Source organism: Coregonus clupeaformis, unplaced genomic scaffold (genome assembly GCF_020615455.1).
Source record: "Coregonus clupeaformis isolate EN_2021a unplaced genomic scaffold, ASM2061545v1 scaf0377, whole genome shotgun sequence".
NCBI classification, from domain to species: domain Eukaryota; kingdom Metazoa; phylum Chordata; class Actinopteri; order Salmoniformes; family Salmonidae; genus Coregonus; species Coregonus clupeaformis.
The window spans coordinates 284043-307769 of NW_025533832.1; the positions used below are offsets into that span (position 1 = coordinate 284043).

General features: G+C 45.3%; 1 protein-coding gene across 2 annotated transcripts in view; it reads right to left on the minus strand.

The window, feature by feature from the left end:
• The window catches only part of LOC121563380 (raftlin-like), a 77965-nt gene that overhangs the window by 20482 nt on the left and 33756 nt on the right, over window positions 1–23727 (minus strand). Inside the window, exons 4-7 of one of the 2 annotated variants that reach the window (XM_045215140.1) lie at window positions 20770–20878; window positions 17959–18427; window positions 13775–13978; window positions 1698–1816 (exon numbers count right to left, since the gene is read on the minus strand). In XM_045215140.1, the coding sequence (XP_045071075.1) occupies window positions 1698–1816; window positions 13775–13978; window positions 17959–18427; window positions 20770–20878 (901 nt within the window). Of the gene's footprint in view, window positions 1–1697; window positions 1817–13774; window positions 13979–17958; window positions 18431–20769; window positions 20879–23727 lie in introns of both variants that reach the window. The other variant, XM_045215139.1, reaches the window with a different exon arrangement.

A 23727-nucleotide genomic window follows, 5' to 3' on the forward strand; every position in this document is an offset into this window, starting at 1 on the left:
ATGCCCTCGTAAAACTGACTATCCTACCGATCCTTGACTTCGGCGATGTCATTTACAAAATAGCCTCCAACACTCTACTCAGCAAATTGGATGTAGTCTATCACAGTGCCATCTGTTTTGTCACCAAAGCCCCATATACTACCCACCATTGTGACCTGTACGCTCTCGTTGGCTGGCCCTCACTACATATACGTCGCCAAACCCACTGGCTCCAGGTCATCTATAAATCACTTCTAGGCAAATCCCTGCCTTATCTTAGCTCATTGGTCACCATAGCAACACCCACCCGTAGTATGCGTTCCAGCAGGTATATCTCACTGGTCATCCCCAAAGCCAATACCTCCTTTGGCTGCCATTCCTTCCAGTTCTCTGCTGCAAATGACTGGAACGAACTGCAAAGATCCCTGAAGCTGGAGACTCTTATCTCCCTCAATAACTTTAAGCATCAGTTGTCAGAGCAGCTTACCGATCACTGCACCTGTACACAGCCCATCTGTAATTAGCCCACCCAACTACCTCATCCCCATATTGTTATTTACATTGTTATTTATTTTGCTCATTTGCACCCCAGTATCTCTATTTGCACATCATCTTCTGCACATCTATCACTCCAGAGTTAATACTAAATTGTAATTATTTTGCACTATGGCCTATTTATTGCCTTACCTCCATAACTTACTACATTTGCACACACTGTAAATAGATTTTCTATTGTGTTATTGACTGTACGTTTTGTTTATTCCATTTGTAACTCTGTGTTGTTGTTTTTATCGCTCTGCTTTGCTTTATCTTGGCCAGGTCGCAGTTGTAAATGAGAACTTGTTCTCAACTGGCTTACCTGGTTAAATAAAGGTGAAAAAAATCTTTACCACAGTATTCACATAAAGATACCTACATACTCCACAATTTTCATAATCTTACAGTGTATATAACCTTCACACTATGAAAAGCACCTAGGTGTTTGTGTAGTGTGGGACGCTGTACAAACATGACATTTAAGGCGACAAATATTGTGTAGTGTGAAAGACTTAGTCATTAGGGATAAGAGCATTTTGATGTCAAGGGTTAAATTGTGTGTTTGTGAACTGACTTCCTTTCATGGGCATCAAAGCTGAGGTGGACAATGCTCCTGTCAGATTTAGGGGACAAAATTATATTTTCACACTTTGAGAGCCTCAAACTCTGAACTCGATTACAGCGATACACACACACACACATCACAGCCATAGAAAAAATCCCCAAATCCTTCAGAAGTAGACAGAAATCAATTTCCAACTTGGATTTGCGCAAACTGTGGACTTAATCGCTGGCCAGATAAGGGCTTGTTTGCTGCAGATAAGACAAGCCATCAAGCCACCGCGACACATGTGCCATAGATTGTGATTTGCTTCTGGGCCACCATGGTTAGAGGGAATATTTCCATTTGATGACTCTAACATTAAATGTAAGGACAAACAGCTCTAACCTTGGAAAACACTCAGACACTCAAAGCCATGTAAAAATCCATCATGAGACACTCCACTTTTCATTACTCTGTCCTAATAATGGGGGAACGAGGGCCAGTTGGAGAGGGAGGGACGACAGGCTCCTTTATTCCCCCCCAGAAAACCCATTTAAGGCTGCTGGGCACGCTCAATTGAAGACATCTCTCAGACATGTGACCACCACGTACGAAGCCATGTAAAAATCCCACTCACGTCAATGACAGTCCACTGCTCCACAACGATGGCGTCGTACGTGGTGGTCACACTCTGGTCACCGCCCTCCGCCCTCTCTTGGAAGATGAAGACGCTTTCCACCGACTTAGGCTGCAAATCTGTAGAAAATGGAGAGGGAGGTCATGCAAAGATGAGAGGGAAGTTAATGACATTACGCAGCCAACCAGCAACCCACACACACTGGGCCATTTATTACCAGGCAGGGCTGCAGCATGGACCGTTTGTATAAGCAAGGGCCAGATATGGATTATGTAGCTATGACTGAACAAGAGAGAGGGAAGAGAGGGGGGGAAGAAGAATGTTTCCTTCAGGGAAGAGGCTTGGAGAGACTATAGATGAACAGACAGACATTATGGACTGATTGTTGAAGTATAACACGATTCATCTGTAAACAATTATATGCTTTACATATTGTAGATATTTACATGTAAGGACTAATACACCAAGACAAGGCCATGGTACCATAAAATAGCTTTTCTATAGACTCGATTTAATTTAAACCCCATGGATAAGGGTAACATTCACAGTTTGGGCATTATTGGGATAGGAACATTGGCAAGCTGGTGAGCTTCTTCTCCATCCCAAATTTATTTTGATTCCATTGAGCAGTGTGCTAGAACCTCTGGCCCTTCAGACCAGGGCTCTCAGTTGGCCTGAATGCTTTCTCATTACTCCTGTACCATTTACACACTAATATAGTTTGTACGGCCCAGGCTCCACCATGAGACACTCCACTTTTCATTACTCTGTCCTAATAATGGGGGAACGAGGGCCGGTTGGAGAGGGAGGGACGACAGGCTCCTTTATTCCCCCCCAGAAAACCCATTTAAGGCTGCTGGGCACGCTCAATTGAAGACATCTCTCAGACATGTATTGGCTCCTTTCAAATACAGACATTGTCGTTGTTCATTCCCCCCTCTCCCGCCCTCCCTCCTTCCTCCACCCTACCCCTCCTTTACATCCCCCTCATCTATCGTTCATCAGACGTCTCCCTGCTTGGCGTGTAATTGGAAAGCCCTCTTGGAGATTGGGTTGGCCTGATGGTTCCCTGCCGATGCACTGGGATCACTCAGGTGAGATGCACACAGGGATTGAGTCTCTTTGCTTTAGGAGGAACACGCTGCCTCCTGGCCTGATGCTGCCAGACACTGAGGCACCGTGGGGTTGAGAGGTTTGGGGGATATGTAGTGCCAACACAAATAACAGCATAACATTTTGAGTTGAGTCTTGACTGACAATGTATTGAGTGAAACAGAAGCTTGGAGGGAAATACAGTGGCTTGCGAAAGTATTCACCCCACTTGGCATTTTTCCTATTTTGTTGCCTTACAACCTGGAATTAAAATGGATTTTTGGGGGGTTTGTATCATTTGATTTACACAATATGCCTAACACTTTGAAGATGCAAAATATGTTTTATTGTTAAACAATCTAGAAATAAGACAAAAAAAAGAACTTGAGCATGCATAACTATTCACCCCCCCCAAAGTCAATACTTTGTAGAGCCACCTTTTGCAGCAATCACAGCTGCAAGTCTCTTGGGGTATGTCTCTATAAGCTTGGCACATCTAGCCACTGGGATTTTTGCCCATTCTTCAAGGCAAAACTGCTCCAGCTCCTTCAAGTTGGATGGGTTCCGCTGGTGTACAGCAATCTTTAAGTTATACCACAGATTCTCAATTGGATTGAGGTCTGGGCTTTGACTAGGCCATTCCAAGACATTTAAATATTTTCCCTTAAACCACTCAAGTGTTGCTTTATCAGTATGCTTAGGGTCATTGTCCTGCTGAAAGGTGAACCTCCGTCCCAGTCTCAAATCTCTGGAAGACTGAAACAGGTTTCCCTCAAGAATTTCCCTGTATTTAGCGTGTTTGCTTATTTTTTTTCTTTAAGCAATGGCTTTTTTCTGGCCACTCTTCTGTAAAGCCCAGCTCTGTGGAGTGTAAGGCTTAAAGTGTTCCTATGGACAGATACTCCAATCTCCGCTGTGGAGCTTTGCAGCTCCTTCAGGGTTATCTTTGGTCTCTTTGTTGCCTCTCTGATTAATGCCCTCCTTGCCTGATCTGTGAGTTTTGGTGGGCGGCCCTCTCTTGGCAGGTTTGTTGTGGTGCCATATTCTTTCCATTTTTTAATAATGGATTTAATGGTGCTCCGTGGGATGTTCAAAGTTTAGGATATTTTTTTATAACCCAACCCTGATCTGTACTTCTCCACAACTTTGTCCCTTACCTGTTTGGAGAGCTCCTTGGTCTTCAAGGTGCCGCTTGCTTGATGGTGCCACTTGCTTAGTGGTGTTGCAGACTCTGGGGCCTTTCAGAACAGGTGTATATATACTGAGATCATGTGACACAGATTGCACACAGGTGGACTTTATTTAACTAATTATGTGACTTCTGAAGGTAATTGGTTGCACCAGATCTTATTTAGGGTCTTCATAGCAAAGGGGGTGAATACATATGCATGCACCACTTTTCCATTATTTATTTTTTTGAATTTTTTGAAACAAGTAATTTTTAAAATTTCACTTCACCAATTTGGACTATTTTGTGTATGTCCATTACATGAAATCCAAATAAAAAGCCATTTAAATTACAGGTTGTAATGCAACAAAATAGGAAAAACGCCAAGGGGATGAATACTTTTGCAAGGCACTGTACAATGTGTTCATTTGCAATGGGACAATGAATTCTCATTGACTAGCCTATCCCCTCCAGGCACCTGAGGTTGAACATACTGAGTGAGAAGTGCACATACTATCTCTGACACAGAGAGAGTGAACTGAAAGGCAAAGAGTGACACAGACGTACTGAGAGATAGTGATAATGGCGGTGTGAGTTTTGACACGGATTGACACGAAGCACAACCTAACTAGAGCCCATTGACAACCAGTGACAGGGAGTGGACTGAAGACAGGCACTAAGTGACAAAGTGACTGATGCTAGGTTGACATATACTTTGGAGGAGAGACACAGAGGAGTAAAAAACAGGGGGGGAATCTAAAGTCCTATTGACCGCAGAAGCAACCAAATGACCCTGCCCCAAGTCATGTCTGTTACTGACATGATTTAAACATATGCGCTTAGCACTGCCGGGGAGAACAGGAGACAGGGCTGTGACAGCTTATCTATATTTTAAAACAGGACAGACAGGAATCCAGAGAGAGAAGGAGTGATATAGAAAGAGTGGGGTTACTAATGTGTGTGGATTGGCCAGGGCTTTCCTCCTATGAGCCAAAGGTTTGGAGGCTGGGGGCCACGTACCTGTGGTTACCGGGCAGACTTCTGGTTGTAGCTAGGGGAATATGACAGGAATACTGTACCCTGCCTTACACAAAGGCATATACATCCAAAATCACATTCACAGTCAGTGGTGTAAAGTACTTAAGTACAAATACTTTAAAGTACTACTTAAGTAGTTTTTTGGGGTATCTGTACTTTACTATTTCTATTTTTGACAACTTTTACTCCACTACATTCCTAAAGAAAATAATGTATTTTTTACTCCATGCTGTAAGGTTCTGTATTTATTTTCTTAGTCAACCTTGTGTTCTTGAACGTAGCCCTGTCTTTCATTTTTGTTCATTGATTTCACCTGTGTTAGTTACTCACCTGGTCTCATTATCTCCTTATTTAGTTCAGTTCATTCTGTTTGTGCCTTGTGAGGTATTGTTCGTTTTGACTCTACTAAGCCTTTTCCTAGCTCGTTTGTGAGAACCAGTTATAGCCTTCAGTTCTAGTTTTTGATTCTCCTGCCTGTTTGCCTACCTGTGTATGACCATTGCCTGCCTGTGACCACGATTCCTGCCTTTTGCGAAGGCGAAATAAACACCTGCCGCACTCTGCGCGTGAATCTACACCTTTTTCTCCCTGAGTATTCATTACACATGCGTTACATTTTGAATTCTTAGCAGGACAGGAAAATGGTCCATTCACACACTTATTGTTATGTGGGCAGCTTGTCTCTCCCTTTTCTGTTTCCCTTCCTCCTTGTTTTGTCCCCTCTGTCTGTTGTATCTGTATATGTGTTTGTCCCCTTTATGTGGGTGTGTCTGGAGTGGATCAGGGGGCGTGCTCAGGATCTGCCTCTCCTGTGCAGCTGCGGGTTGTTTCCAGTGATTCCTGCCTACGCAGCTGCATCCTATTCTCTCATCAACCTGCACTACTTATTCCGGGGCATGGCTCTCCACCGGCGCCAGATCGTTGTTCTTACCAGAGCGTTCAGACATACCTCCCAACCTGCCTGCCTTCCTGCCTGCCGGTCTGCCTGCCTGCCTGCCTGCCTGCCTCAGCCTCTCCTTCCTCCGGAGCCGACTAGCCCACTCTGTTCCTTTACTTCAGTTGTTTTTGGACTAAGACAATTTGAACTTTTATTAAAGTATTTTTGTTTCTTCCACTCCCTTTGTCGTGTTTGTTTCTCTGAGTGCTGGGTTGAACCATAGCCTAACAGAACGATCTGGCCATGGACCCAACAGAGAAACAGCACGGGGCAAACGAAGACAGCTTCCAACAAGCTATCCAGGCTCAAGGAACGTTGCTAGGACAGCATGACCAATTGATTCGGACTCTTTTGGAAGATAATCATCAACTGCTGAACCAGGTGACTCAGTTAACTACACAAGTCTCTAAATTGTCTGTTATCAGCTCTCCATCTCTCTCTGTCCCTCAGTTTGATGCACCCCAAGTTGTTTCCTCTGACATTATGCAGGCTTCGTTCCATCGGGAACCCCCTGTCACGTCGCCTGAACCGTTCAATGGAGAATTGGACAAGTGCCCGGGGATTTTTGCTTCAGTGTGACTTGATTTTTCGGCAGAGACCACTGTCGTTTTCTACTGATTCTTCTAAGGTACATTATGTTCTGGGGCTGTTAAGAGGGAGAGCTCTGGTTTGGGCTGAGTCTGTATGCTCAAATCAAACTTTGACTGGATTGACTTTCGCTGATTTTTCTGCTAAATTGAAGACTGTTTTTGACCATCCTGACCATGTGGGTAATTCCTCCAAGATACTTTTTAATTTGAGGCAGGGTTCTAACAGTGTGGCTGAGTACTCTATTGAGTTCTGGACTTTGGCAGCAGACTCCAAGTGGAACAATGTGGCACTTCAAGGAGCATTTCTAAACGGTTTGAATGAAGCTATTAAGGATGAACTGGCTGCTCGTGACGAGCCACATGATTTACATTCTCTCGTTTCCCTGTCCATTAAGCTAGACAACCGGTTGCGGGAGAGGCGTCGGGAGAGAGGCGGTCGGCCGCATCTAGGAGGACGAGTTCCCCAGCCTTCAACCACTCGAGTCTCGCCTCCCGGAGCCGGCAGCTTCTTGTTCCTGATTCCATCCCGAGCACAGAGGAGGAACCTATGCAAGAGGGTCGAGCTCGACTACCTCCAGCAGAGCGGCAACGGGCGCCTCCAGGCGGGTGAGTGCCTGTACTGTGGAGACGCCACACACATTCTGGCTACATGCCCTAAGCGGCCAAAAGACAAGGCTCGCTCGTAACGGTGGGTCTACTTGCGAGCCCAGAGTTAGATCCTGAACCCATCATTCCCCGATTACAAGTACCTGTAACCTTACGTTTCCAGAGTCATTCCCTGCCACTCTCAGCTCTCATAGACTCAGGTGCAGAAGACAACTTTATTAGCCACCAGTTCGTTACACAAGCTCGTATCCCCATGGAGCCACTACCTACCCCCATTCGGGTCACAGCCCTTGATGGGCGCCTCCTCGCGGAGATAACTCATCAAACCACCCCCGTTTCCCTAGTGATTTCTGGCAATCATTGTGAAAGCATTCAGCTAAGAGTTATGTCTGGCTCAGCTACCTCCCTTATCCTTGGCTTCCCCTGGTTGGCTCTTCACAACCCACAAATTGATTGGACACGTCACACCATTCTCAGTTGGAGCACTAACTGCCATTCAGAGTGCCTTAGGTCAGCGGTTCCCCCCACTAAGTGTAACCCAACTCATCCCTCAGCTCCTCTTGATCTGTCATCTGTCCCCAAAGAATACCATGACTTAGCGGAGGTTTTCAGTAAGGACAAGGCTCTGTCTCTACCACCACATAGGCCTTATGATTGCCCTATTGAACTGCTTCCTGGTGCTCCCTTGCCCTCTAGTCGCTTATACAATCTGTCCCGACCGGAAAGAGAGGCAATGGAGCAGTACATTGGTGATTCTCTGGTCTCGGGCATAATCCGTCCCTCGTCGTCTCCTTTGGGTGCAGGTTTCTTTTTCGTGGAAAAGAAGGACAAGTCGTTACGCCCCTGTATCGATTTCAGGGGTTTAAACAACATAACTGTTAAAAACAAGTATCCCCTTCCACTCATCAACTCTGCTTTTGAACCTCTGCATGGCGCCACAGTTTTCTCCAAGCTCGACCTCAGGAACGCTTATCACCTTGTCCGGATCCGAAAGGGAGATGAGTGGAAAACCGCTTTCAACACTCCACTGGGACATTTTGAGTATTTGGTCATGCCCTTTGGGCTCTCAAACGCCCCTGCTGTTTTCCAAGCCATGGTGAACGATGTTCTTAGGGATTTTTGAACCGTTTTGTCTTTGTATACCTGGATGATATTCTTGTTTTTTCCAAGTCACCCGAGGAGCATGAGTCACACGTCCGTCAAGTCCTTCAACGGCTCTTGGAGAACAAGCTGTACGTCAAAGCAGAGAAGTGTGAGTTCCACAAACAGTCTACATCGTTCCTTGGTTTCATCATTGAGAGCGGGCAGGTGAAGGCGGACCCCGAGAAGATCCGGGCAGTGACGGAATGGCCCATACCCACCACCCGTAAGCAACTTCAACGATTTTTGGGCTTTGCTAACTTCTACCGTAGGTTCATTAAGGGTTTTAGTAAAGTGGTGGCACCCCTTACTAGACTCACATCCCCTAAAGTCCCTTTTCTGTGGTCCCCTGAGGCGGAGCAGGCGGTAGGGGTTTTGAAGGAACTGTTTTCCACCTCCCCTGTGTTGATACACCCCAATACCTCTCTACAGTTTGTTGTGGAGGTGGACGCGTCGGACTCAGGTGTGGGAGCAGTCCTCTCCCAGCGCTCCCCCACTGACCAAAAGCTTCACCCCTGTGCTTTTTTCTCCAAGAAATTGTCACCCACAGAACGGAATTACGACGTTGGAAACCGAGAACTGCTGGCGGTCAAGCTAGCATTGGAAGAATGGCGGCACTGGCTGGATGGAGCTGAACTGCCGTTTGTGGTCTGGACAGACCACAAAAACTTGGCTTACATCCAAGCCACTAAGAGACTCAACTCACGCCAAGCCAGATGGGCCCTGTTTTTAGTAGGTTTAACTTTATTCTTACATACAGACCGGGGTCAAGAAATGTTAAACCAGATGCTTTGTCCCGCCAGTTTGCTGACCCTTCGGAGACCAGCGAGCCTGAGGCAGTCCTACCTTCCTCATGCGTCGTGGCGGCAGTACAGTGGGAGATCGAGTCTCTTGTGAAGACTGCACTTGCCACGGACCCGGGACCGGGTGATGGACCTCCCAACCTACTCTTTGTTCCCGAGACGGTCCGGTCTCAGGTGTTGCAGTGGATTCACACCTCCCGTTTTGCTGGTCACCCTGGGATGAGACGCACGTTGACGCTGCTTAGGAGACATTTTTGGTGGCCTTCAATGGAAACTGACGTTCGGGCTTTTGTGGCAGCCTGTTCAACCTGTGCTCGGGGCAAAGCCTCCCATCAGTCCCCTTCGGGGCTGCTGCTAGCCCTCCCAGTTCCCAGCCGTCCCTGGTCCCACATAGCCATGGATTTTGTCACCGGCCTACCCAAGTCTGAAGGTAATGATACTATACTTACCATTGTGGACAGATTCTCTAAATCTGTTCACTATATAGCATTACCAAAATTACCGTCTGCCAGTGAGACAGCGGACCTCCTAGTCCAACATGTATTCCGTCCCCATGGAATACCTGTGGACATCGTATCTGATAGAGGCCCACAGTTTACTTCCCGGGTTTGGAAGGTTTTCTGTTCTGCTTTGGGTGCTTCCGTTAGTCTATCCTCAGGGTTTCATCCCCAGACCAACGGTCAAACAGAAAGAGCCAATCAAGACCTCGAAGCAACCCTTCGTTGTGTGGCTGCTCAACATCCATCATCCTGGGCCAAACATCTGCCTTGGATAGAGTACGCCCACAACTCCCTCACCACCTCTGCCACTGGTCTTTCACCCTTCGAAGTTACCATGGGTTATCAACCCCCCTCTGTTTCCTGCTCAGGAGAAGGAATTGGCTGTTCCTTCGGTTCAGGAGAACCTCCGCCGCTGCCAGAGAGTGTGGCGCGACGCTCGGGAAGCGTTGCTTCGGACCACCGACAGGAACAAGATGACAGCGGATAGGAGCAGGACTCCCGCACCTGTGTTTCATCCTGGTCAAGAGGTTTGGCTGTCGTCTAAGAACGTACCTCTTCGTACCAAATCACGCAAGCTGTCTCCTCGGTACCTGGGTCCGTTTGTGGTGGAGTCCATCATCAACCCCGCTGCGGTTCGTTTGAAGTTGCCTTCAGCCATGAAGATACACCCTACTTTCCACGTCTCCCAACTGAAACCTGTGTCCTCCAGCCTTTTGTGTCCGCCGGCTGATCCACCTCCACCTGTTCGCCTCATTGACGACCATCCGGCCTACACCGTCAGTAGGCTCCTGGACTCTCGGAGGCGGGGTAGGGGTCTCCAATACCTAGTCGATTGGGAAGGTTATGGACCAGAGGAGAGGTCTTGGGTCCCTAAGCGTTTTGTGTTGGATCCTCAGCTGATCACGGACTTCCATCACGGCAACCCTGACAGGCCTGGTGGGTCGCCAGGTGGCGACCATTGAGGGGGGGGTACTGTTATGTGGGCAGCTTGTCTCTCCCTTTTCTGTTTCCCTTCCTCCTTGTTTTGTCCCCTCTGTCTGTTGTATCTGTATATGTGTTTGTCCCCTTTATGTGGGTGTGTCTGGAGTGGATCAGGGGGCGTGCTCAGGATCTGCCTCTCCTGTGCAGCTGCGGGTTGTTTCCAGTGATTCCTGCCTACGCAGCTGCATCATTCTCTCATCAACCTGCACTACTTATTCCGGGGCATGGCTCTCCACCGGCGCCAGATCGTTGTTCTTACCAGAGCGTTCAGACATACCTCCCAACCTGCCTGCCTTCCTGCCTGCCGGTCTGCCTGCCTGCCTGCCTGCCTGCCTCAGCCTCTCCTTCCTCCGGAGCCGACTAGCCCACTCTGTTCCTTTACTTCAGTTGTTTTTGGACTAAGACAATTTGAACTTTTATTAAAGTATTTTTGTTTCTTCCACTCCCTTTGTCGTGTTTGTTTCTCTGAGTGCTGGGTTGAACCATAGCCTAACACTTATCAAGAGAACATCCCTCGTCATCCCTCCTGCCTCTGATCTGGCGGACTCACTAAACACAAATGCTTTGCTTGTAAATCATGTCTGAGTGTTAGTGTACCGTTGGCTATCCGTAAAAAAACGAACAAGAAAATCATGCCATCTGGTTGCTTTATATAAGGAATTTGAATTGATTTATACTTTTACTATTGATACTAAAGTATATTTTAGCAATTACATTTAGTTTTGATACTTACGTATATTTAAAACAATACTTTTAGACTTTTTCTCAAGTATTTTACTGGGTGACTTTCACTTTTACTTGAGTCATTTTCTATTAAGGTATCTTTACTTTTACTCAAGTATGGCAATTGGGTACTTTTTCCACCACTGCTCACAGTCATGCACATACACATGCGTACACACACACACACAGGCCTTCAAGCCCTATTGCACAATCAATCTTTGGCCATAAAAAAATGCCAGCACAACTTTCCTCTATTATTTTCACTGTGAAGTAATACCTTCTGGGGAACTCTCTCTCTCTCTCCACCGGCTTTGCCTGAATACAGAAAGCCAAGCACTGTGCTAGCTGTCATGCATATGAATAGCTAAAATGTTTCACAGCGCCGGCTACAAATCCCGGAGATAACGAAAGCTAAGTGTAACAAAGAAACTCCCAGTCAATGCCATTAGTGTCACCTCCCCAGTAAACAAACCGCTCCCCCTCAGAACTCCAGCCGCGGCGTAGCCATGTGGGGCTGCATGGGCGCTGTGACACGCTGGGCTGGGTATGAATCTTTAATGCCCGTCTCATGACACCGCAGGGTGGCGGGGCCGTTAACGTTACACAGGAGCCGCCTGCCAATGCCACAATCTGCAAATTCAATAACAAACTAATATCCAACCCTCCGTGCCAGCGAGGTCTCTTTCTCTCTGAACCCACTCCTACCAGTCTCCCAGCTCCATCCCACCTAGCCTCGCCGGGATATTAAACATAATTTATGCCCCCCTCCCACCTCCCTGCCTCCTCAGTGAGCTTCAAGATGGAAACCCATATTTTCAGGGGCGAGGGCAGAGGAGCAGGAGGAGAGACAGTATGTGTGGTATTCCCCACAATCGGGAGGTAGTGCCGGGTTTAGTAAAAGGCCAGCCAAGCAGGGGGAATTCATGAATATGGATTCGAAGAGGCGTAGGACTTTAGGAGTAAACAAGTACAGAACAATGGAGGGAAACTTTACATGGCAGAGAGATGATTCCTCTGTAATTAGAAGGGTACAGGGAGTTACATAGTTCTTATCATTGTCAATTCTGTTTTCAAAGAAAACCTAAAGGGTTAACTGCCTACCGGTAACCACATTTGCTTGGCTTGTTTTAGGGTTGTTACATACATAAGTTATTCCACTGGCAGTTACTTTGGTAGGCCTATGATGTCATGCAAAGTGGGAGAAGATTGAGAAAGTAGGTGCACTACCAAACAGTTCAGAGGAAGACCTCAACAACAAGACCACATTCAGAAAACAACAAAAGAGACATAAAAAAAACAAGGCATAAGAGGATATTGCAGAGTATTAGTACACAGTTTTATTGCACTACATCCGAGACAGAGGACGTGATGACAATCAGAAATACTTATTGTGCACTTCTGGTGCTCTGCTGTGACTCTCATTATAATCTCCAATCAAACTGAGTGTCATCGCCACTGACACGCTACATCTTTTATTGTGGTGCTTCACATTCCAGAATGCCCTTGATGTTTATAGAGAGGACATGGTCTCAAGCGTCAGGGAGAAGAGTTTCTTCTCATACTCTAATGTATTCAGAAATGGATCTCAAAGAGGTGCTAAATTTGGAGTTGTCTGCATGGCCATGGGTTCTCAGGCTTGTTAAAACCAGACGCTCCTCCGTTTGATGTAATTAGCAACAAACACGTGATGTTGCCTTGGCTTTGATATCCTACAGTTCACAGTTCCCAAGAGGGTCACACGAACACAACGTTCACCAACACAAACTTGTTTGTTTTTAAAAGGGTTTGGCAGGCATGCATTGGCAGGCTGTTCCCTTTACAGTATACTTGACAAGCTATTTCTGATAGAGAGCTGACATTTCCAGAGCAATAAAGAACACGGCCTAGCCTATATTTATTTTTATAATACACTCATTCTGTAATAAAAGATGCATATCTTAACCACACATAAAAATGCTAAATATATTACAATAACCTAATAGAAAAAATGAATTATAATAACGTGGTCCATTACCACATTCTAAAGAGATAAAATATGCAAGGAGGCACTCATTTGCCATCAGGTTAATTATCTGTGTTTCAGAGGCGCTGATGCGTTCACTTTAGGAGATTAATGAATTATGACTCTTATTTACTCAAGCTGGGGGTTTTCGTCACCATCAGAATTAAGTGGCATGCCCCAGGGTCTAGACACAGAGTGCAACGTGCCGTAGAGGAGTAGTACAGCACACTATCAGAACAACAACAACATTACAGACTGAACAGTTTGAAAGGGGACAGGATATGGAGACATTTTGGCAATAGCTAAGTAATAACTTGCCTTGTCGTCTTTTTTTTTTTTTTTTTTTACAATATTTACTAATGTGGAACAAAATAAGAGGTGTGCCAGTCGGATTTTTCCATAACTACTTTGCTAGTACTATACCATAACAGAACAGATGTTGAATAAAAATGTGATGTGTGTAAAAACATTAAGTGGACGTTGGATAGTTTGTTTACCGTTGTCGTTGCCCAGGTGGAAGTATCCATCAACAAGTGAGGCCCCGTTATTGAAGTGCTGGGTCATGTGATCAAGCCAGTTGGCCTCCACCTCTTTGCCCCCCTCGTCACGGAGTTGAACCCTCAGCGGTACCTTCACAGTGTAGTACTTCAGTTGGCCCTCACGGTCAGTTGGGTGGTTGAACAGGGCTAGCAGATCCACCCCTGAGAACATAGAACACTCAATCTCAATCTCTACAGATTGTGCTGACATGAAACATGTCATGCAACAGAGATTTATAACGTGACAGAGTTGATAGCCTGTAACAGAAGTGATTTATAACACTTAACAGAGTTGACTCATACCCCATCACTGAGGTGATTTATGACACATAACAGAGTTGACTCATACCCAATAACAGAGGTGATTAATAACACATAACAGAGTTGACTCATATTTTTCCACAATCTCCTACCAAAGGCTTGTGCCTCAATTGAAATGGTCCTCCTTTAATATGGACCAATGCATACAAATTTGGATGGGCTTTTGTTTTGGCAGCAGCCATTTAAATCAAGCATAATCTTCTATTTTTAATGCAAATATCTGCCATTCCCATGTGAACCAGATGGAGGGCCAGAATGTGTTAGATTCCCACACACGAAGACTCACAAAAGACACAGGCGCGCACACACACACACCCACACACACACAGGCACACACACACACACACACACCCACACACACACAGAGTGCATCAGAGGGGACCATGGTTCAGTTGCTCTGGTTTTCTGTCAGTCAGTCAGTCAGTCAGACACCCAGGAAGAATGAATCATTTATAACCATTTCCTTTCTGCCACGTCTGACTGACGTGACAGCTGGCCTCCAAATCTTGTCGTTTTCCACTCTTCAAAGCTCCAGAATCATAACTGAATCACAATAATGCATTACAACTCTCCCTGCATACGTTAGAGAAACTACAAACTTATTGAAAACTAAGCTAAGTCAATACAACAAAGTCTCTCCACTAATCTTAATTTTTCAGTTTGTTTTCCCCCAAAAGAGTGAATTTAAATGAGGCTCTCACATAATATTAAAGTTGATGTTTACTCGTTCAAGGCCATCGGTTTTGAAGAACTGCTAGCTTCATCATTCCACTAAATGCTCTGTGTCTGCTATGTGTCACAGACCATTCATAATTTATGCATAGCATAAAACCTTGCACTAATGCATTCGACTAAACCAGACAACTCAATAGTAATGCATTTAAAGATAAGATAATCGTGGCAAAATGTATAACATACATGCTGTTACAACATTTATAACAATTTGTAGCATATGTTATTTCCATTTGACAGCTAACTTTGTATGCAAGGTTAAGTCTGAGCTACGGTAGAGGTAATAAAGTAATCCAGGGATCCATACATATCAGATCATTCCCACATGATAACCACTTCAAAACGCAACTGACTCAACAAGTTTAGCATCATGGGCATCAAAGTTAAACAAATATTTTAGGATCGCCCTTGCCTTGCCCTGAGATTAGGATGGTGATAACACACAGTAGGGTGTATCGGCTATTAAGACCTGCCTGGCCGCAGTCACATGAAAGAGATCAGATGACAGACCTGCTATGAGACGTTACCTTGTGTGGTCCAATAATTTGAGAAAATGTACGACTAACGAGTAAATGAGCGCTGAACGCAATTACAACATTCCAAATGGGTCCCTTTAAGGTCTGATGGGTGCCCGTCCAAGTGACAAGGTCAGGCCCCATAACCCTAACTGATAACGTGTACTGTACAGAACCACTGTTGAACATGACAGCATCTGTTGTGCTAATCCACCCTCCTCAACACTGATTTAATCAGGGCTAATATTTCATAATAAATAAATGCTCAAACCAACATGTAGGCAAGCTTTCTCTGCAACATGATTTTTAGTTGGAGAGTGGTTAGCTTCATACTGCTTAATTTCTAAGAGGTAATGCCAATAATGATGTGTGTGACCATTGTGATGTTTGTCCAATCTCTGTCTTTTTCATACTATCACTTCCTCCTCTCACACATATGATCCCACAGGAATGTTCTCAGCACTAGTTTCAATCACCTCAACACTCTTTGATGCAATTTTAGAGCATGTCGGTTTCAATTCTGGTCAGTCCCAGTTTCACTTCTGACGTTTGGCTTGTGACCCTGTTCCCTGTTCCACATTCTGCTGTTGTTTACTGTACACCTCCAGCTCTGGAATCAGGAGGATTATGGGGGCAAAGCCACCCAGAACTGAGACTTTGAGTCAATCTCAGCAGAGAGAGCATTAGTGAAGAGGACAAGGGCACTTAGCACACGGTCACACACCATGCTGGCTATGCTGTTGTGGTGGTGTGGACTATGGTGGTTTGGGGATGAGGGAGGAGGGAGGAGGGATAAGACTGAGTGAGGTGGTGGGGGGGACGAGTCAGTTGGGGATTATCTCACTGCAATACGCACTGGAGGGAGGTCCAGATGGACCAGGGTGCTGTGTCTACAGGGAGCCAAGCATGTATGGGGACACACATGCACACACACACATGCACACACACACAGAGGGGTGCATTCAACACACATGCACATTTTATGAGCACATTTTACAACTGGGGTTGAAAGAGAATGTGTGTGAGAGGGAGAGAGAAAAAAAGAGAGAAGAGCTGTCCATCTGGTATTCTAAAATCAGTGGCGGCTCCTGAAAAAATTCTCAGGGGGGGCAATTTTTCTGATGATTTAGGTGACCTACACACATTTTAAAAAAGATATGTCCAGCAACAACATGAAGACAGGGGCAGCATATAAGTCAATACCAGAAGCATTTATTGACTGATCTCAAAAGTGTTGGCTTACCAGGGTTGGTGGAGCCCTCAGTTTCATCTTTGCCTCGCAAAGCTAACTCAAACACTCCGCAAAACTTCACACACTGGATTAGCCGGCTGAGGATGTGGCGGTTCTTGCTAATGTCGTAGTAAATATATTTGTTATAGTGAATATGGAATATGATATGTTGAGTAAAATGTTGTGCTAAGATCTATTTAGGTCAGGAGCTGGTTATAAGTTCTGTTCCTATCCAATAACAATGGACAAAAGGGTCCTATCTTGTCAGCCTTGTCAGTTTCAGTTCTCCAGTAAACTTGTGATTATCAACACTAACCTCATCGTTGTGGCGGCGGACAGCTAGCCTGTATCCCTCATCCAGTTGAGTGGGAATGTTCACTCTCCCCAAAGCAGACAATCTCAAACAGCTATCCATGTGGGTCTTTGACAGCTCATGTTTCTTAATCTTTCCTGAAAGATGGTGCATGTCCGTTACACACCAGTCGCTGTCCAAGCGGTGCTGTCTGCCGTGCCGCCTTCAGGGTGAAAGAGTAAGCAGGGGGGTAGCAGAAGACTGCATTAGCTACATCGCAGCCTGCTAGCCAGGTTTTTCGTTCGTACCAATTTTTGGAAAATCCTCGGGTGTAGGACTTCCCCCCTTTAGTAGAAACCTGTTGAATTATTAAATTTGGTCTGGGAGGTCCTAATTGTTTCGTTGCCAATTTATCTTGATTTGTTCGCCGACAAAAAGTAACTTATTTCAAAGAGACAATCGAGTTGCACTGAACGCTATAGCCATCTTGATAGTAGTACGTGAATTGATTGATGAGGCTACCCGCTCTTTTCTTAGTTACGTTCATGGTTACGTTACGTATGACGAAAGCGCGTAAGTGCAAGCCCTCAGAAACCCATAGAGATTGTATTGAAAGCTCTGATATTTGAAAAAAATAGATTTTACATGGGAGTCTATGACAGACTTCTGGGCGATTTTCAACCTGACTGAAATCGCCCCAAAAGGGGGGGGGGGCCATTTGAAGCACGACTTTAGCCTGATTGGACATTTAGTGGCACTGTGGCAGATCAGACGTCTAGATTACAACACTGATAACTACTGTTGCCGTGATATAATTGATTAGAAAAAAAATCCCTTCCTTTTCCCGTTTGGCAGTGCGTCGCCCATATCGCCCTATTGAACACACCGCCCCTGTCTAAAATGCTGAAATATGCTAATTTAAGCCAACTTTATGCTGCACCAGTGTGAGGAAATTGAAGAACCATTTATGCTGTTTCAAGTTGAATCTTGCCTGGCATACTGTATATGAATCCAATTACATAGTAACGAATGTAAATCTGACAATACTCACCATTGGCTCTCTGAGTGTGACGGCTTGGTTTCTCCTTCAGTTCTATGGTGTTCGTCTTGTTATTGTTGTGTGTCAGTGTATCTTCCACTATAAGATCCTGATCGTGATCTTGCTCGCTCTCTGTGGATGGTGTTATGGGAAGAGAGGACCTCCCATCATGGTTGCTTTCCTCCACAGTAGTCTCACTCCCCCCAGTGTTCCCAGTCTGGCCCTCCCTCTCCCCACCCTTACATAAGGAGCCTTGGTCCTCATCGGCCCCAGTGTCCATCGCCTGCTCCTGGGCTTCTGGTTCTCCATGGATCCGGGGGCTAGTGGGGCTTCGGCTGCTCAGTGAGCCTAGCACAGAGCTGGGGCTGGAGTGGAGGGAGAGGGAGGGCGTCTCTGGTTCTCTGGTCTGGGTACCTCGTACCCCACACGGCTCCTGGATGAAGCCCACAAACATGACCCCCTGGTCTGCAGCATCCTGGATCTGCTGGAGAGACAGATAACAAACAGCAACCTTAGAGAGATCCGTGGACGACCTGACTTTTACCATTACTATTTAATAATAACAACCTTTAACACTGTATGCTCTGTTATGATGGACTGTCAATTAAGATCATGTTGGCTAATCATGAGTAAGATCAAAGTGTCACGATCGTTTACGGACGAGAAGGACCAAGGCGCAGCGTGATATGCATTCATATTTATTAATGACTAAACACACGACAAAACAACAAACGAAACGTGAAGTCCAAGGTAGACAAATAACATACCTCACACGGAACAAGATCCCACACCCCACTAGTGCCAACAGGCTACCTAAGTATGGTCCCCAATCAGAGACAACGAGCTACAGCTGCCTCTGATTGGGGACCACCCTGGCCAACATAGATCTAAACGATCTAGAAACTAACATAGACAAACCCAACACAGAAAATACACACCCTGACTCAACAAATACAAGTCCCTAGAGTCAGGGCGTGACACAAAGTTTTAGCTAGTGCTCAATGGACTTTCAAAAACATTTGTGATAACCTTGAAACACAACCTAGAACATAAGCACACATTGCTAGGTCGTGCCATTGTAGAACCATAGCTATTTTCCCCCCTGAATTTCCCTAATTTACTCCCTATTTTGTCAACCAAATGGATTCCAGGGGAACTGTTTACATACCTGGTATTTGCATGTAATTATAGAGCCACCCTCCCTCCCTCCACCCCTCTTCCCAGCATCAGCCATTCAAATTGAACTAGAGTTGATTGGATTGCAATGGCTCCAGCCCTGGCAGGACTGCAACCCAAATCAAGCATTGCTTTTCCCATTTCATTGTCATCTGGCATTTTATGTCAATATTTGGATATTCCATCAAATGAAATTGAAATGCTAACTGTCAAGCAATGTTAATGATGTCATTCTCCATTCACATTCTGTCATAAGATCCAGCCAGAGGCAGCACATTCTGCTATCTGCAGCCGGGGACCAGGAGAATCCAAATCAAATCAGCATAGGCGCCATGTCACAGGTGATCCTCTATGAATGAAATTGTAAAATAGTCACATCGTTTCCTAGCTGCATTGTTTAATATCTATTGAACGTTTGCTCAGCACTTGCACATTTTTATTCCCAGCGAAATTGCAAAATGGAATTGCCAAGACGAAAATATTGTATCTCATTTGAGGGTAACGTTGCCAGTCAATGAGGGAGAGGGATCATTTCTACTGTGTGTGTGTGTGTGTGTTAATGTGAGTCAACTCAGGTGTGAAGGTAATGGATAGCCTTTGAAATGGTCTGCATTGAATGGAAAATCACACTATTGTATATTGCACATGCTCAGATCAGAGAAACAGGTAAACATCATATGTTTCTGTTACATTGCTATTTACGATTACAAGCCTCTTTGCTTTTATCTGTGATATCTCAGTATATGATATGGTTATTGTCACGCCCTGGCTCTGGGGACTCTTAAATGTTGAGCCAGGGTGTGTAGTTTCTATGTTAGGTTTTCTATGTTTAGTTTCTAGATCATTTAGATCTATGTTGGCCAGGGTGGTTCCCAATCAGAGGCAGCTGTAGCTCGTTGTCTCTGATTGGGAACCATACTTAGGCAGCCTGTTGGCACCAATTAGTTGTGGGATCTTGTTCCGTATTGGTATGTTCTTAGTCTACCTTGGACTTCACGTATTGTTTGTTTGTTGTTTTTGTCGTGTGTTCAGTACTAAATAAATATGTACGCTTATCACGCTGCGCCTTGGTCCGTCTCATCCGTAAACGATCGTGACAGCTTGCTTGAGATTGATTAGTGCTAACATGTCTTCACTGCAGAATGAGAGCAGCCCTCTGTAAAGACTTACATTTTCCAGTTCTACATAGGCTACATATTTCCTATTTTCCAGATAGTAGAGAGAGTGCTCCAGGAGCCGAGAGTTTGAAGGTCAGAATGAAACTCTGGTCCTCAGGCGACTGGCCGGCTGAATTGATAACCCATTTCCACTCCCCAATGTTTTATTAAAACTAAGGACGGTCTCGTCTGCTGGCTGTGGAAATCGAGTCGAGATAAAGATGAAACCCAACAGATAAGAGATTGTTTTTGCCCACAGGGCCTCTAGGATCTAGAGGATGGTCTGTTGTGTCCGTGATCTGAGTCCACTATACCCTTTTCACACTATCATGCCACCCGAACAAAACTGTGCTGGCTTAATATTTTCGTTCACGTCGATGTCCTTTTCAGCACAGTTGTGGATGCCTAACCACTAACCAGGCCAGCTCAGTACAGCTTGGCTTGGCTCAGCTCGTCTCAATAGTGTGACAGGGCCTTATCTGAGGCTCACCTTCTTGAGGTAGCCCTGGATGAGCTCTGGGGTGGGCACCTGGTCGGCAGACAGACACTGCTCCAGCTGCAGACGGTAGGGAGCACAGCTTGACTGGCTCTTCTCCAACCTGCAGTAGCAGAGAGAGGAACAACACATTTCAGCCACAGTCATTTCAGTCATTTCAGTCAGACAATACAGACATACACCACATTCTGTAATACATATCTGAAATGGTGGCACAGAGAAATCCTTGAAAATAAAGTATTTATGGATTTATGCAAGGGATTTATGCCCATCCATATTAATAAATCACATACGAGCCGTGTTAATGTAATTGTTGGCCTGTATGACAGAAAAAAAAAAAAGCACTGAACTTAGACACAAATCACGATTGAAAGGGGCACATTAGGGTGCGATAGGAAACTCAATGCAATACAAATCTTGTCTTGTTTATCCACTTATCAGTATTGTGGGTGGATGGGATCTATTTATATGGGTCTGTATTTTTCTATTTTCTCTGGAGGAAATCCCACAGCTAGCCCTGGAGGAGGCCACTGTCCCAGCTTCCATCACTCTGCTTCTCTTCTCATCCTGTTGACAACACGGATGGGGCCCTTCCACCCTCGCCACAGCGTGTGTGTGGGTATCCACAGTATGTACCTGCATGTGTGTGTGTGTAAGGAGACTTTAAACATTATCACATGCAGCCCAGGCCTAACTCTCTCTCTCAGTCACACAGACTTCACAGCACAGCTGGAACCTGAGTCATCTCTCACAGTCAACAACACCCCACAGAAGTCAGACGTCACTGTCACACCAGTCACCCATCATTATTCAACTTATCCCAGATCAAATGTCAGTAGCAAACTATGTCAAGGAAAATCTGCACAGTGGATGCTCTGAATCATGTAGAGGTTTTTGCAAACTTACTGTGCAATTCACAGCACCGTGAAGCCTCAATGTAAAGGAAAACCGCTGAATTCTTGCTATTCGTTTTCCACGTTCTGTTATTGGAAATCATGAAAAGCAGACTGGATCTATAAACTTGAGGAGGGCTCAAATCCATAAAGGACAAAGTGGGAGAAAAGTGCGTTCAAAAAGTGTCCCATTGCCTCTCTAGAGGCACGGACTTCTTTAAAAATAGCCCCATCACCTGCAGTCCATCTTCTCGGTGTGAAACGGGTAACTTGCATTCAGCCCCACAGTTCTGCTGTCTTCTGCCAGGCCACATGTGGCTACAGTAAGTGTCAAACGCATGCCTGGCTCCAGCCTGCAGCTGGCCTGACTGCAGCCTCCTCCTGGGTATACGTCTGCCAGACTTCCCACTCTCTCTGCAGACTGCTGCTGCTATTTATTCAGCTGCACTGTCAGTCAGGTTCAACCGTTCAAGGTTCTGTGTCCCGGACCACAGGGAGTATTAAAGGCACAGTCTGGGATTTGGAATCTGGGAATGGTTATTTAAATTATTGATATGTTGGGGCGTGTTGAAGTAATCCCAGAATGTAGCTTTAAACCCAGAAGCCCTCACATTGGGCGTCAAAATCGCAATTACAAAAATCACAATCTCCATGACAACGGCTCGGTCGGGATCCACCATCGAACCTGTGTTTAGCAATCTTTCATCCCTGGCCTTTAATAATATAGCACATCTTTTTCTAATGTCAGCTTTTCACAGAGTCATGAATAATTTTATTGGACGAATCTCCTCTAATGGTTTCTGGTCCATACAGCTGTAGCAGAATGCTACAATTATCCAATAGATGATGAATATATCCCATCAGACACTGCCTGCTGAACTGTAACCCCGCAACCAAATTGAACATTGGGAAATTTGACAGTTGACATTTGAAAATTAAAATGATCCTATCCATTCTCTCTGTTCTGCCGATTTGAGCAAGTTACCACGGTCAACAGCGACAAATCACAGTCAAAGAGACTACAGGCTTTTAAAGTTATGGCCTACTTAAAGATGCACTCCAGGATATTAAGCACAACAAATTCGGAATGTATAGTACAAATTGGATTGAAAACATATCATTGCAAAAACAACAATATTTGCAGGACATAACATATCATACAAAATGGATGACGTACTGTAGTACACAATTTGATGACATAATACACAAAAAAGGGGACCACTTTTGGCTCATGAGTGGCACTTTCAAAACTACTGGCTGAAATTATACAAAAGTAATTCCAGGTGACAGTGTTCAACATTAACAACAATGGCACCCAGCTCTATATAGGCTACCTGCCCCTGTGTAATTCCTGGCTCTAGAAGCTTTTGCAATGTCACCCTACTGTGCAGCTATATCCTTGTTCACTGAGGCTTTACAATTGAAGCTAATACCGTAGAAAATTGGCTGGGATTGTATCCAAATAGACATTGTGTGCATACTAAACACAGCACATCCAGCTGCTGCCAGGCATAGCCTAGCTGCTGTTCTTGTTCTAGTCCCTGTTCCTTCTCTCTCACACACACACACACACACTATCTCTCTCCCTCTCTCCTTCTGTCTGTCTCCAGCTGACGCATAGCGCAACACAGAGTGAAGAAGACACTTTTGGGTCTGTTTGCTTTGGGAGATGATGAATGGTTGCGCTGTCGTGCTTTCATCTGCAGTTTTCCCTCCCTGATTCAAGGGACTGACAAGGGAATAGGAGAGGAAGATGCTCCCCGGTAGATTTGTTTTGTTCTTTCTCTTTTATCCCCCCAGGGCTGGTGCTGATGCGAGCAGCCGTCTCCACGGTGACAGACGCTGAGATAAAGCAGGACAGTTTGGCCGGAGCCATCAAAGGATGGCAGCCCTTTCCCCATTCTCTCTTTCACAGTCCAGCTGTGATCTTGTTTTCTCTCTCTACTGCTTTCTATTCCTCTCCTCATATTTTATTTTTTCCTCCAGAAGAAGGCAACCATGTCTGTGTGTAAAAACCCCATGCTGCTGCCCATTCATCCATCCTTTTTCATACAGAATC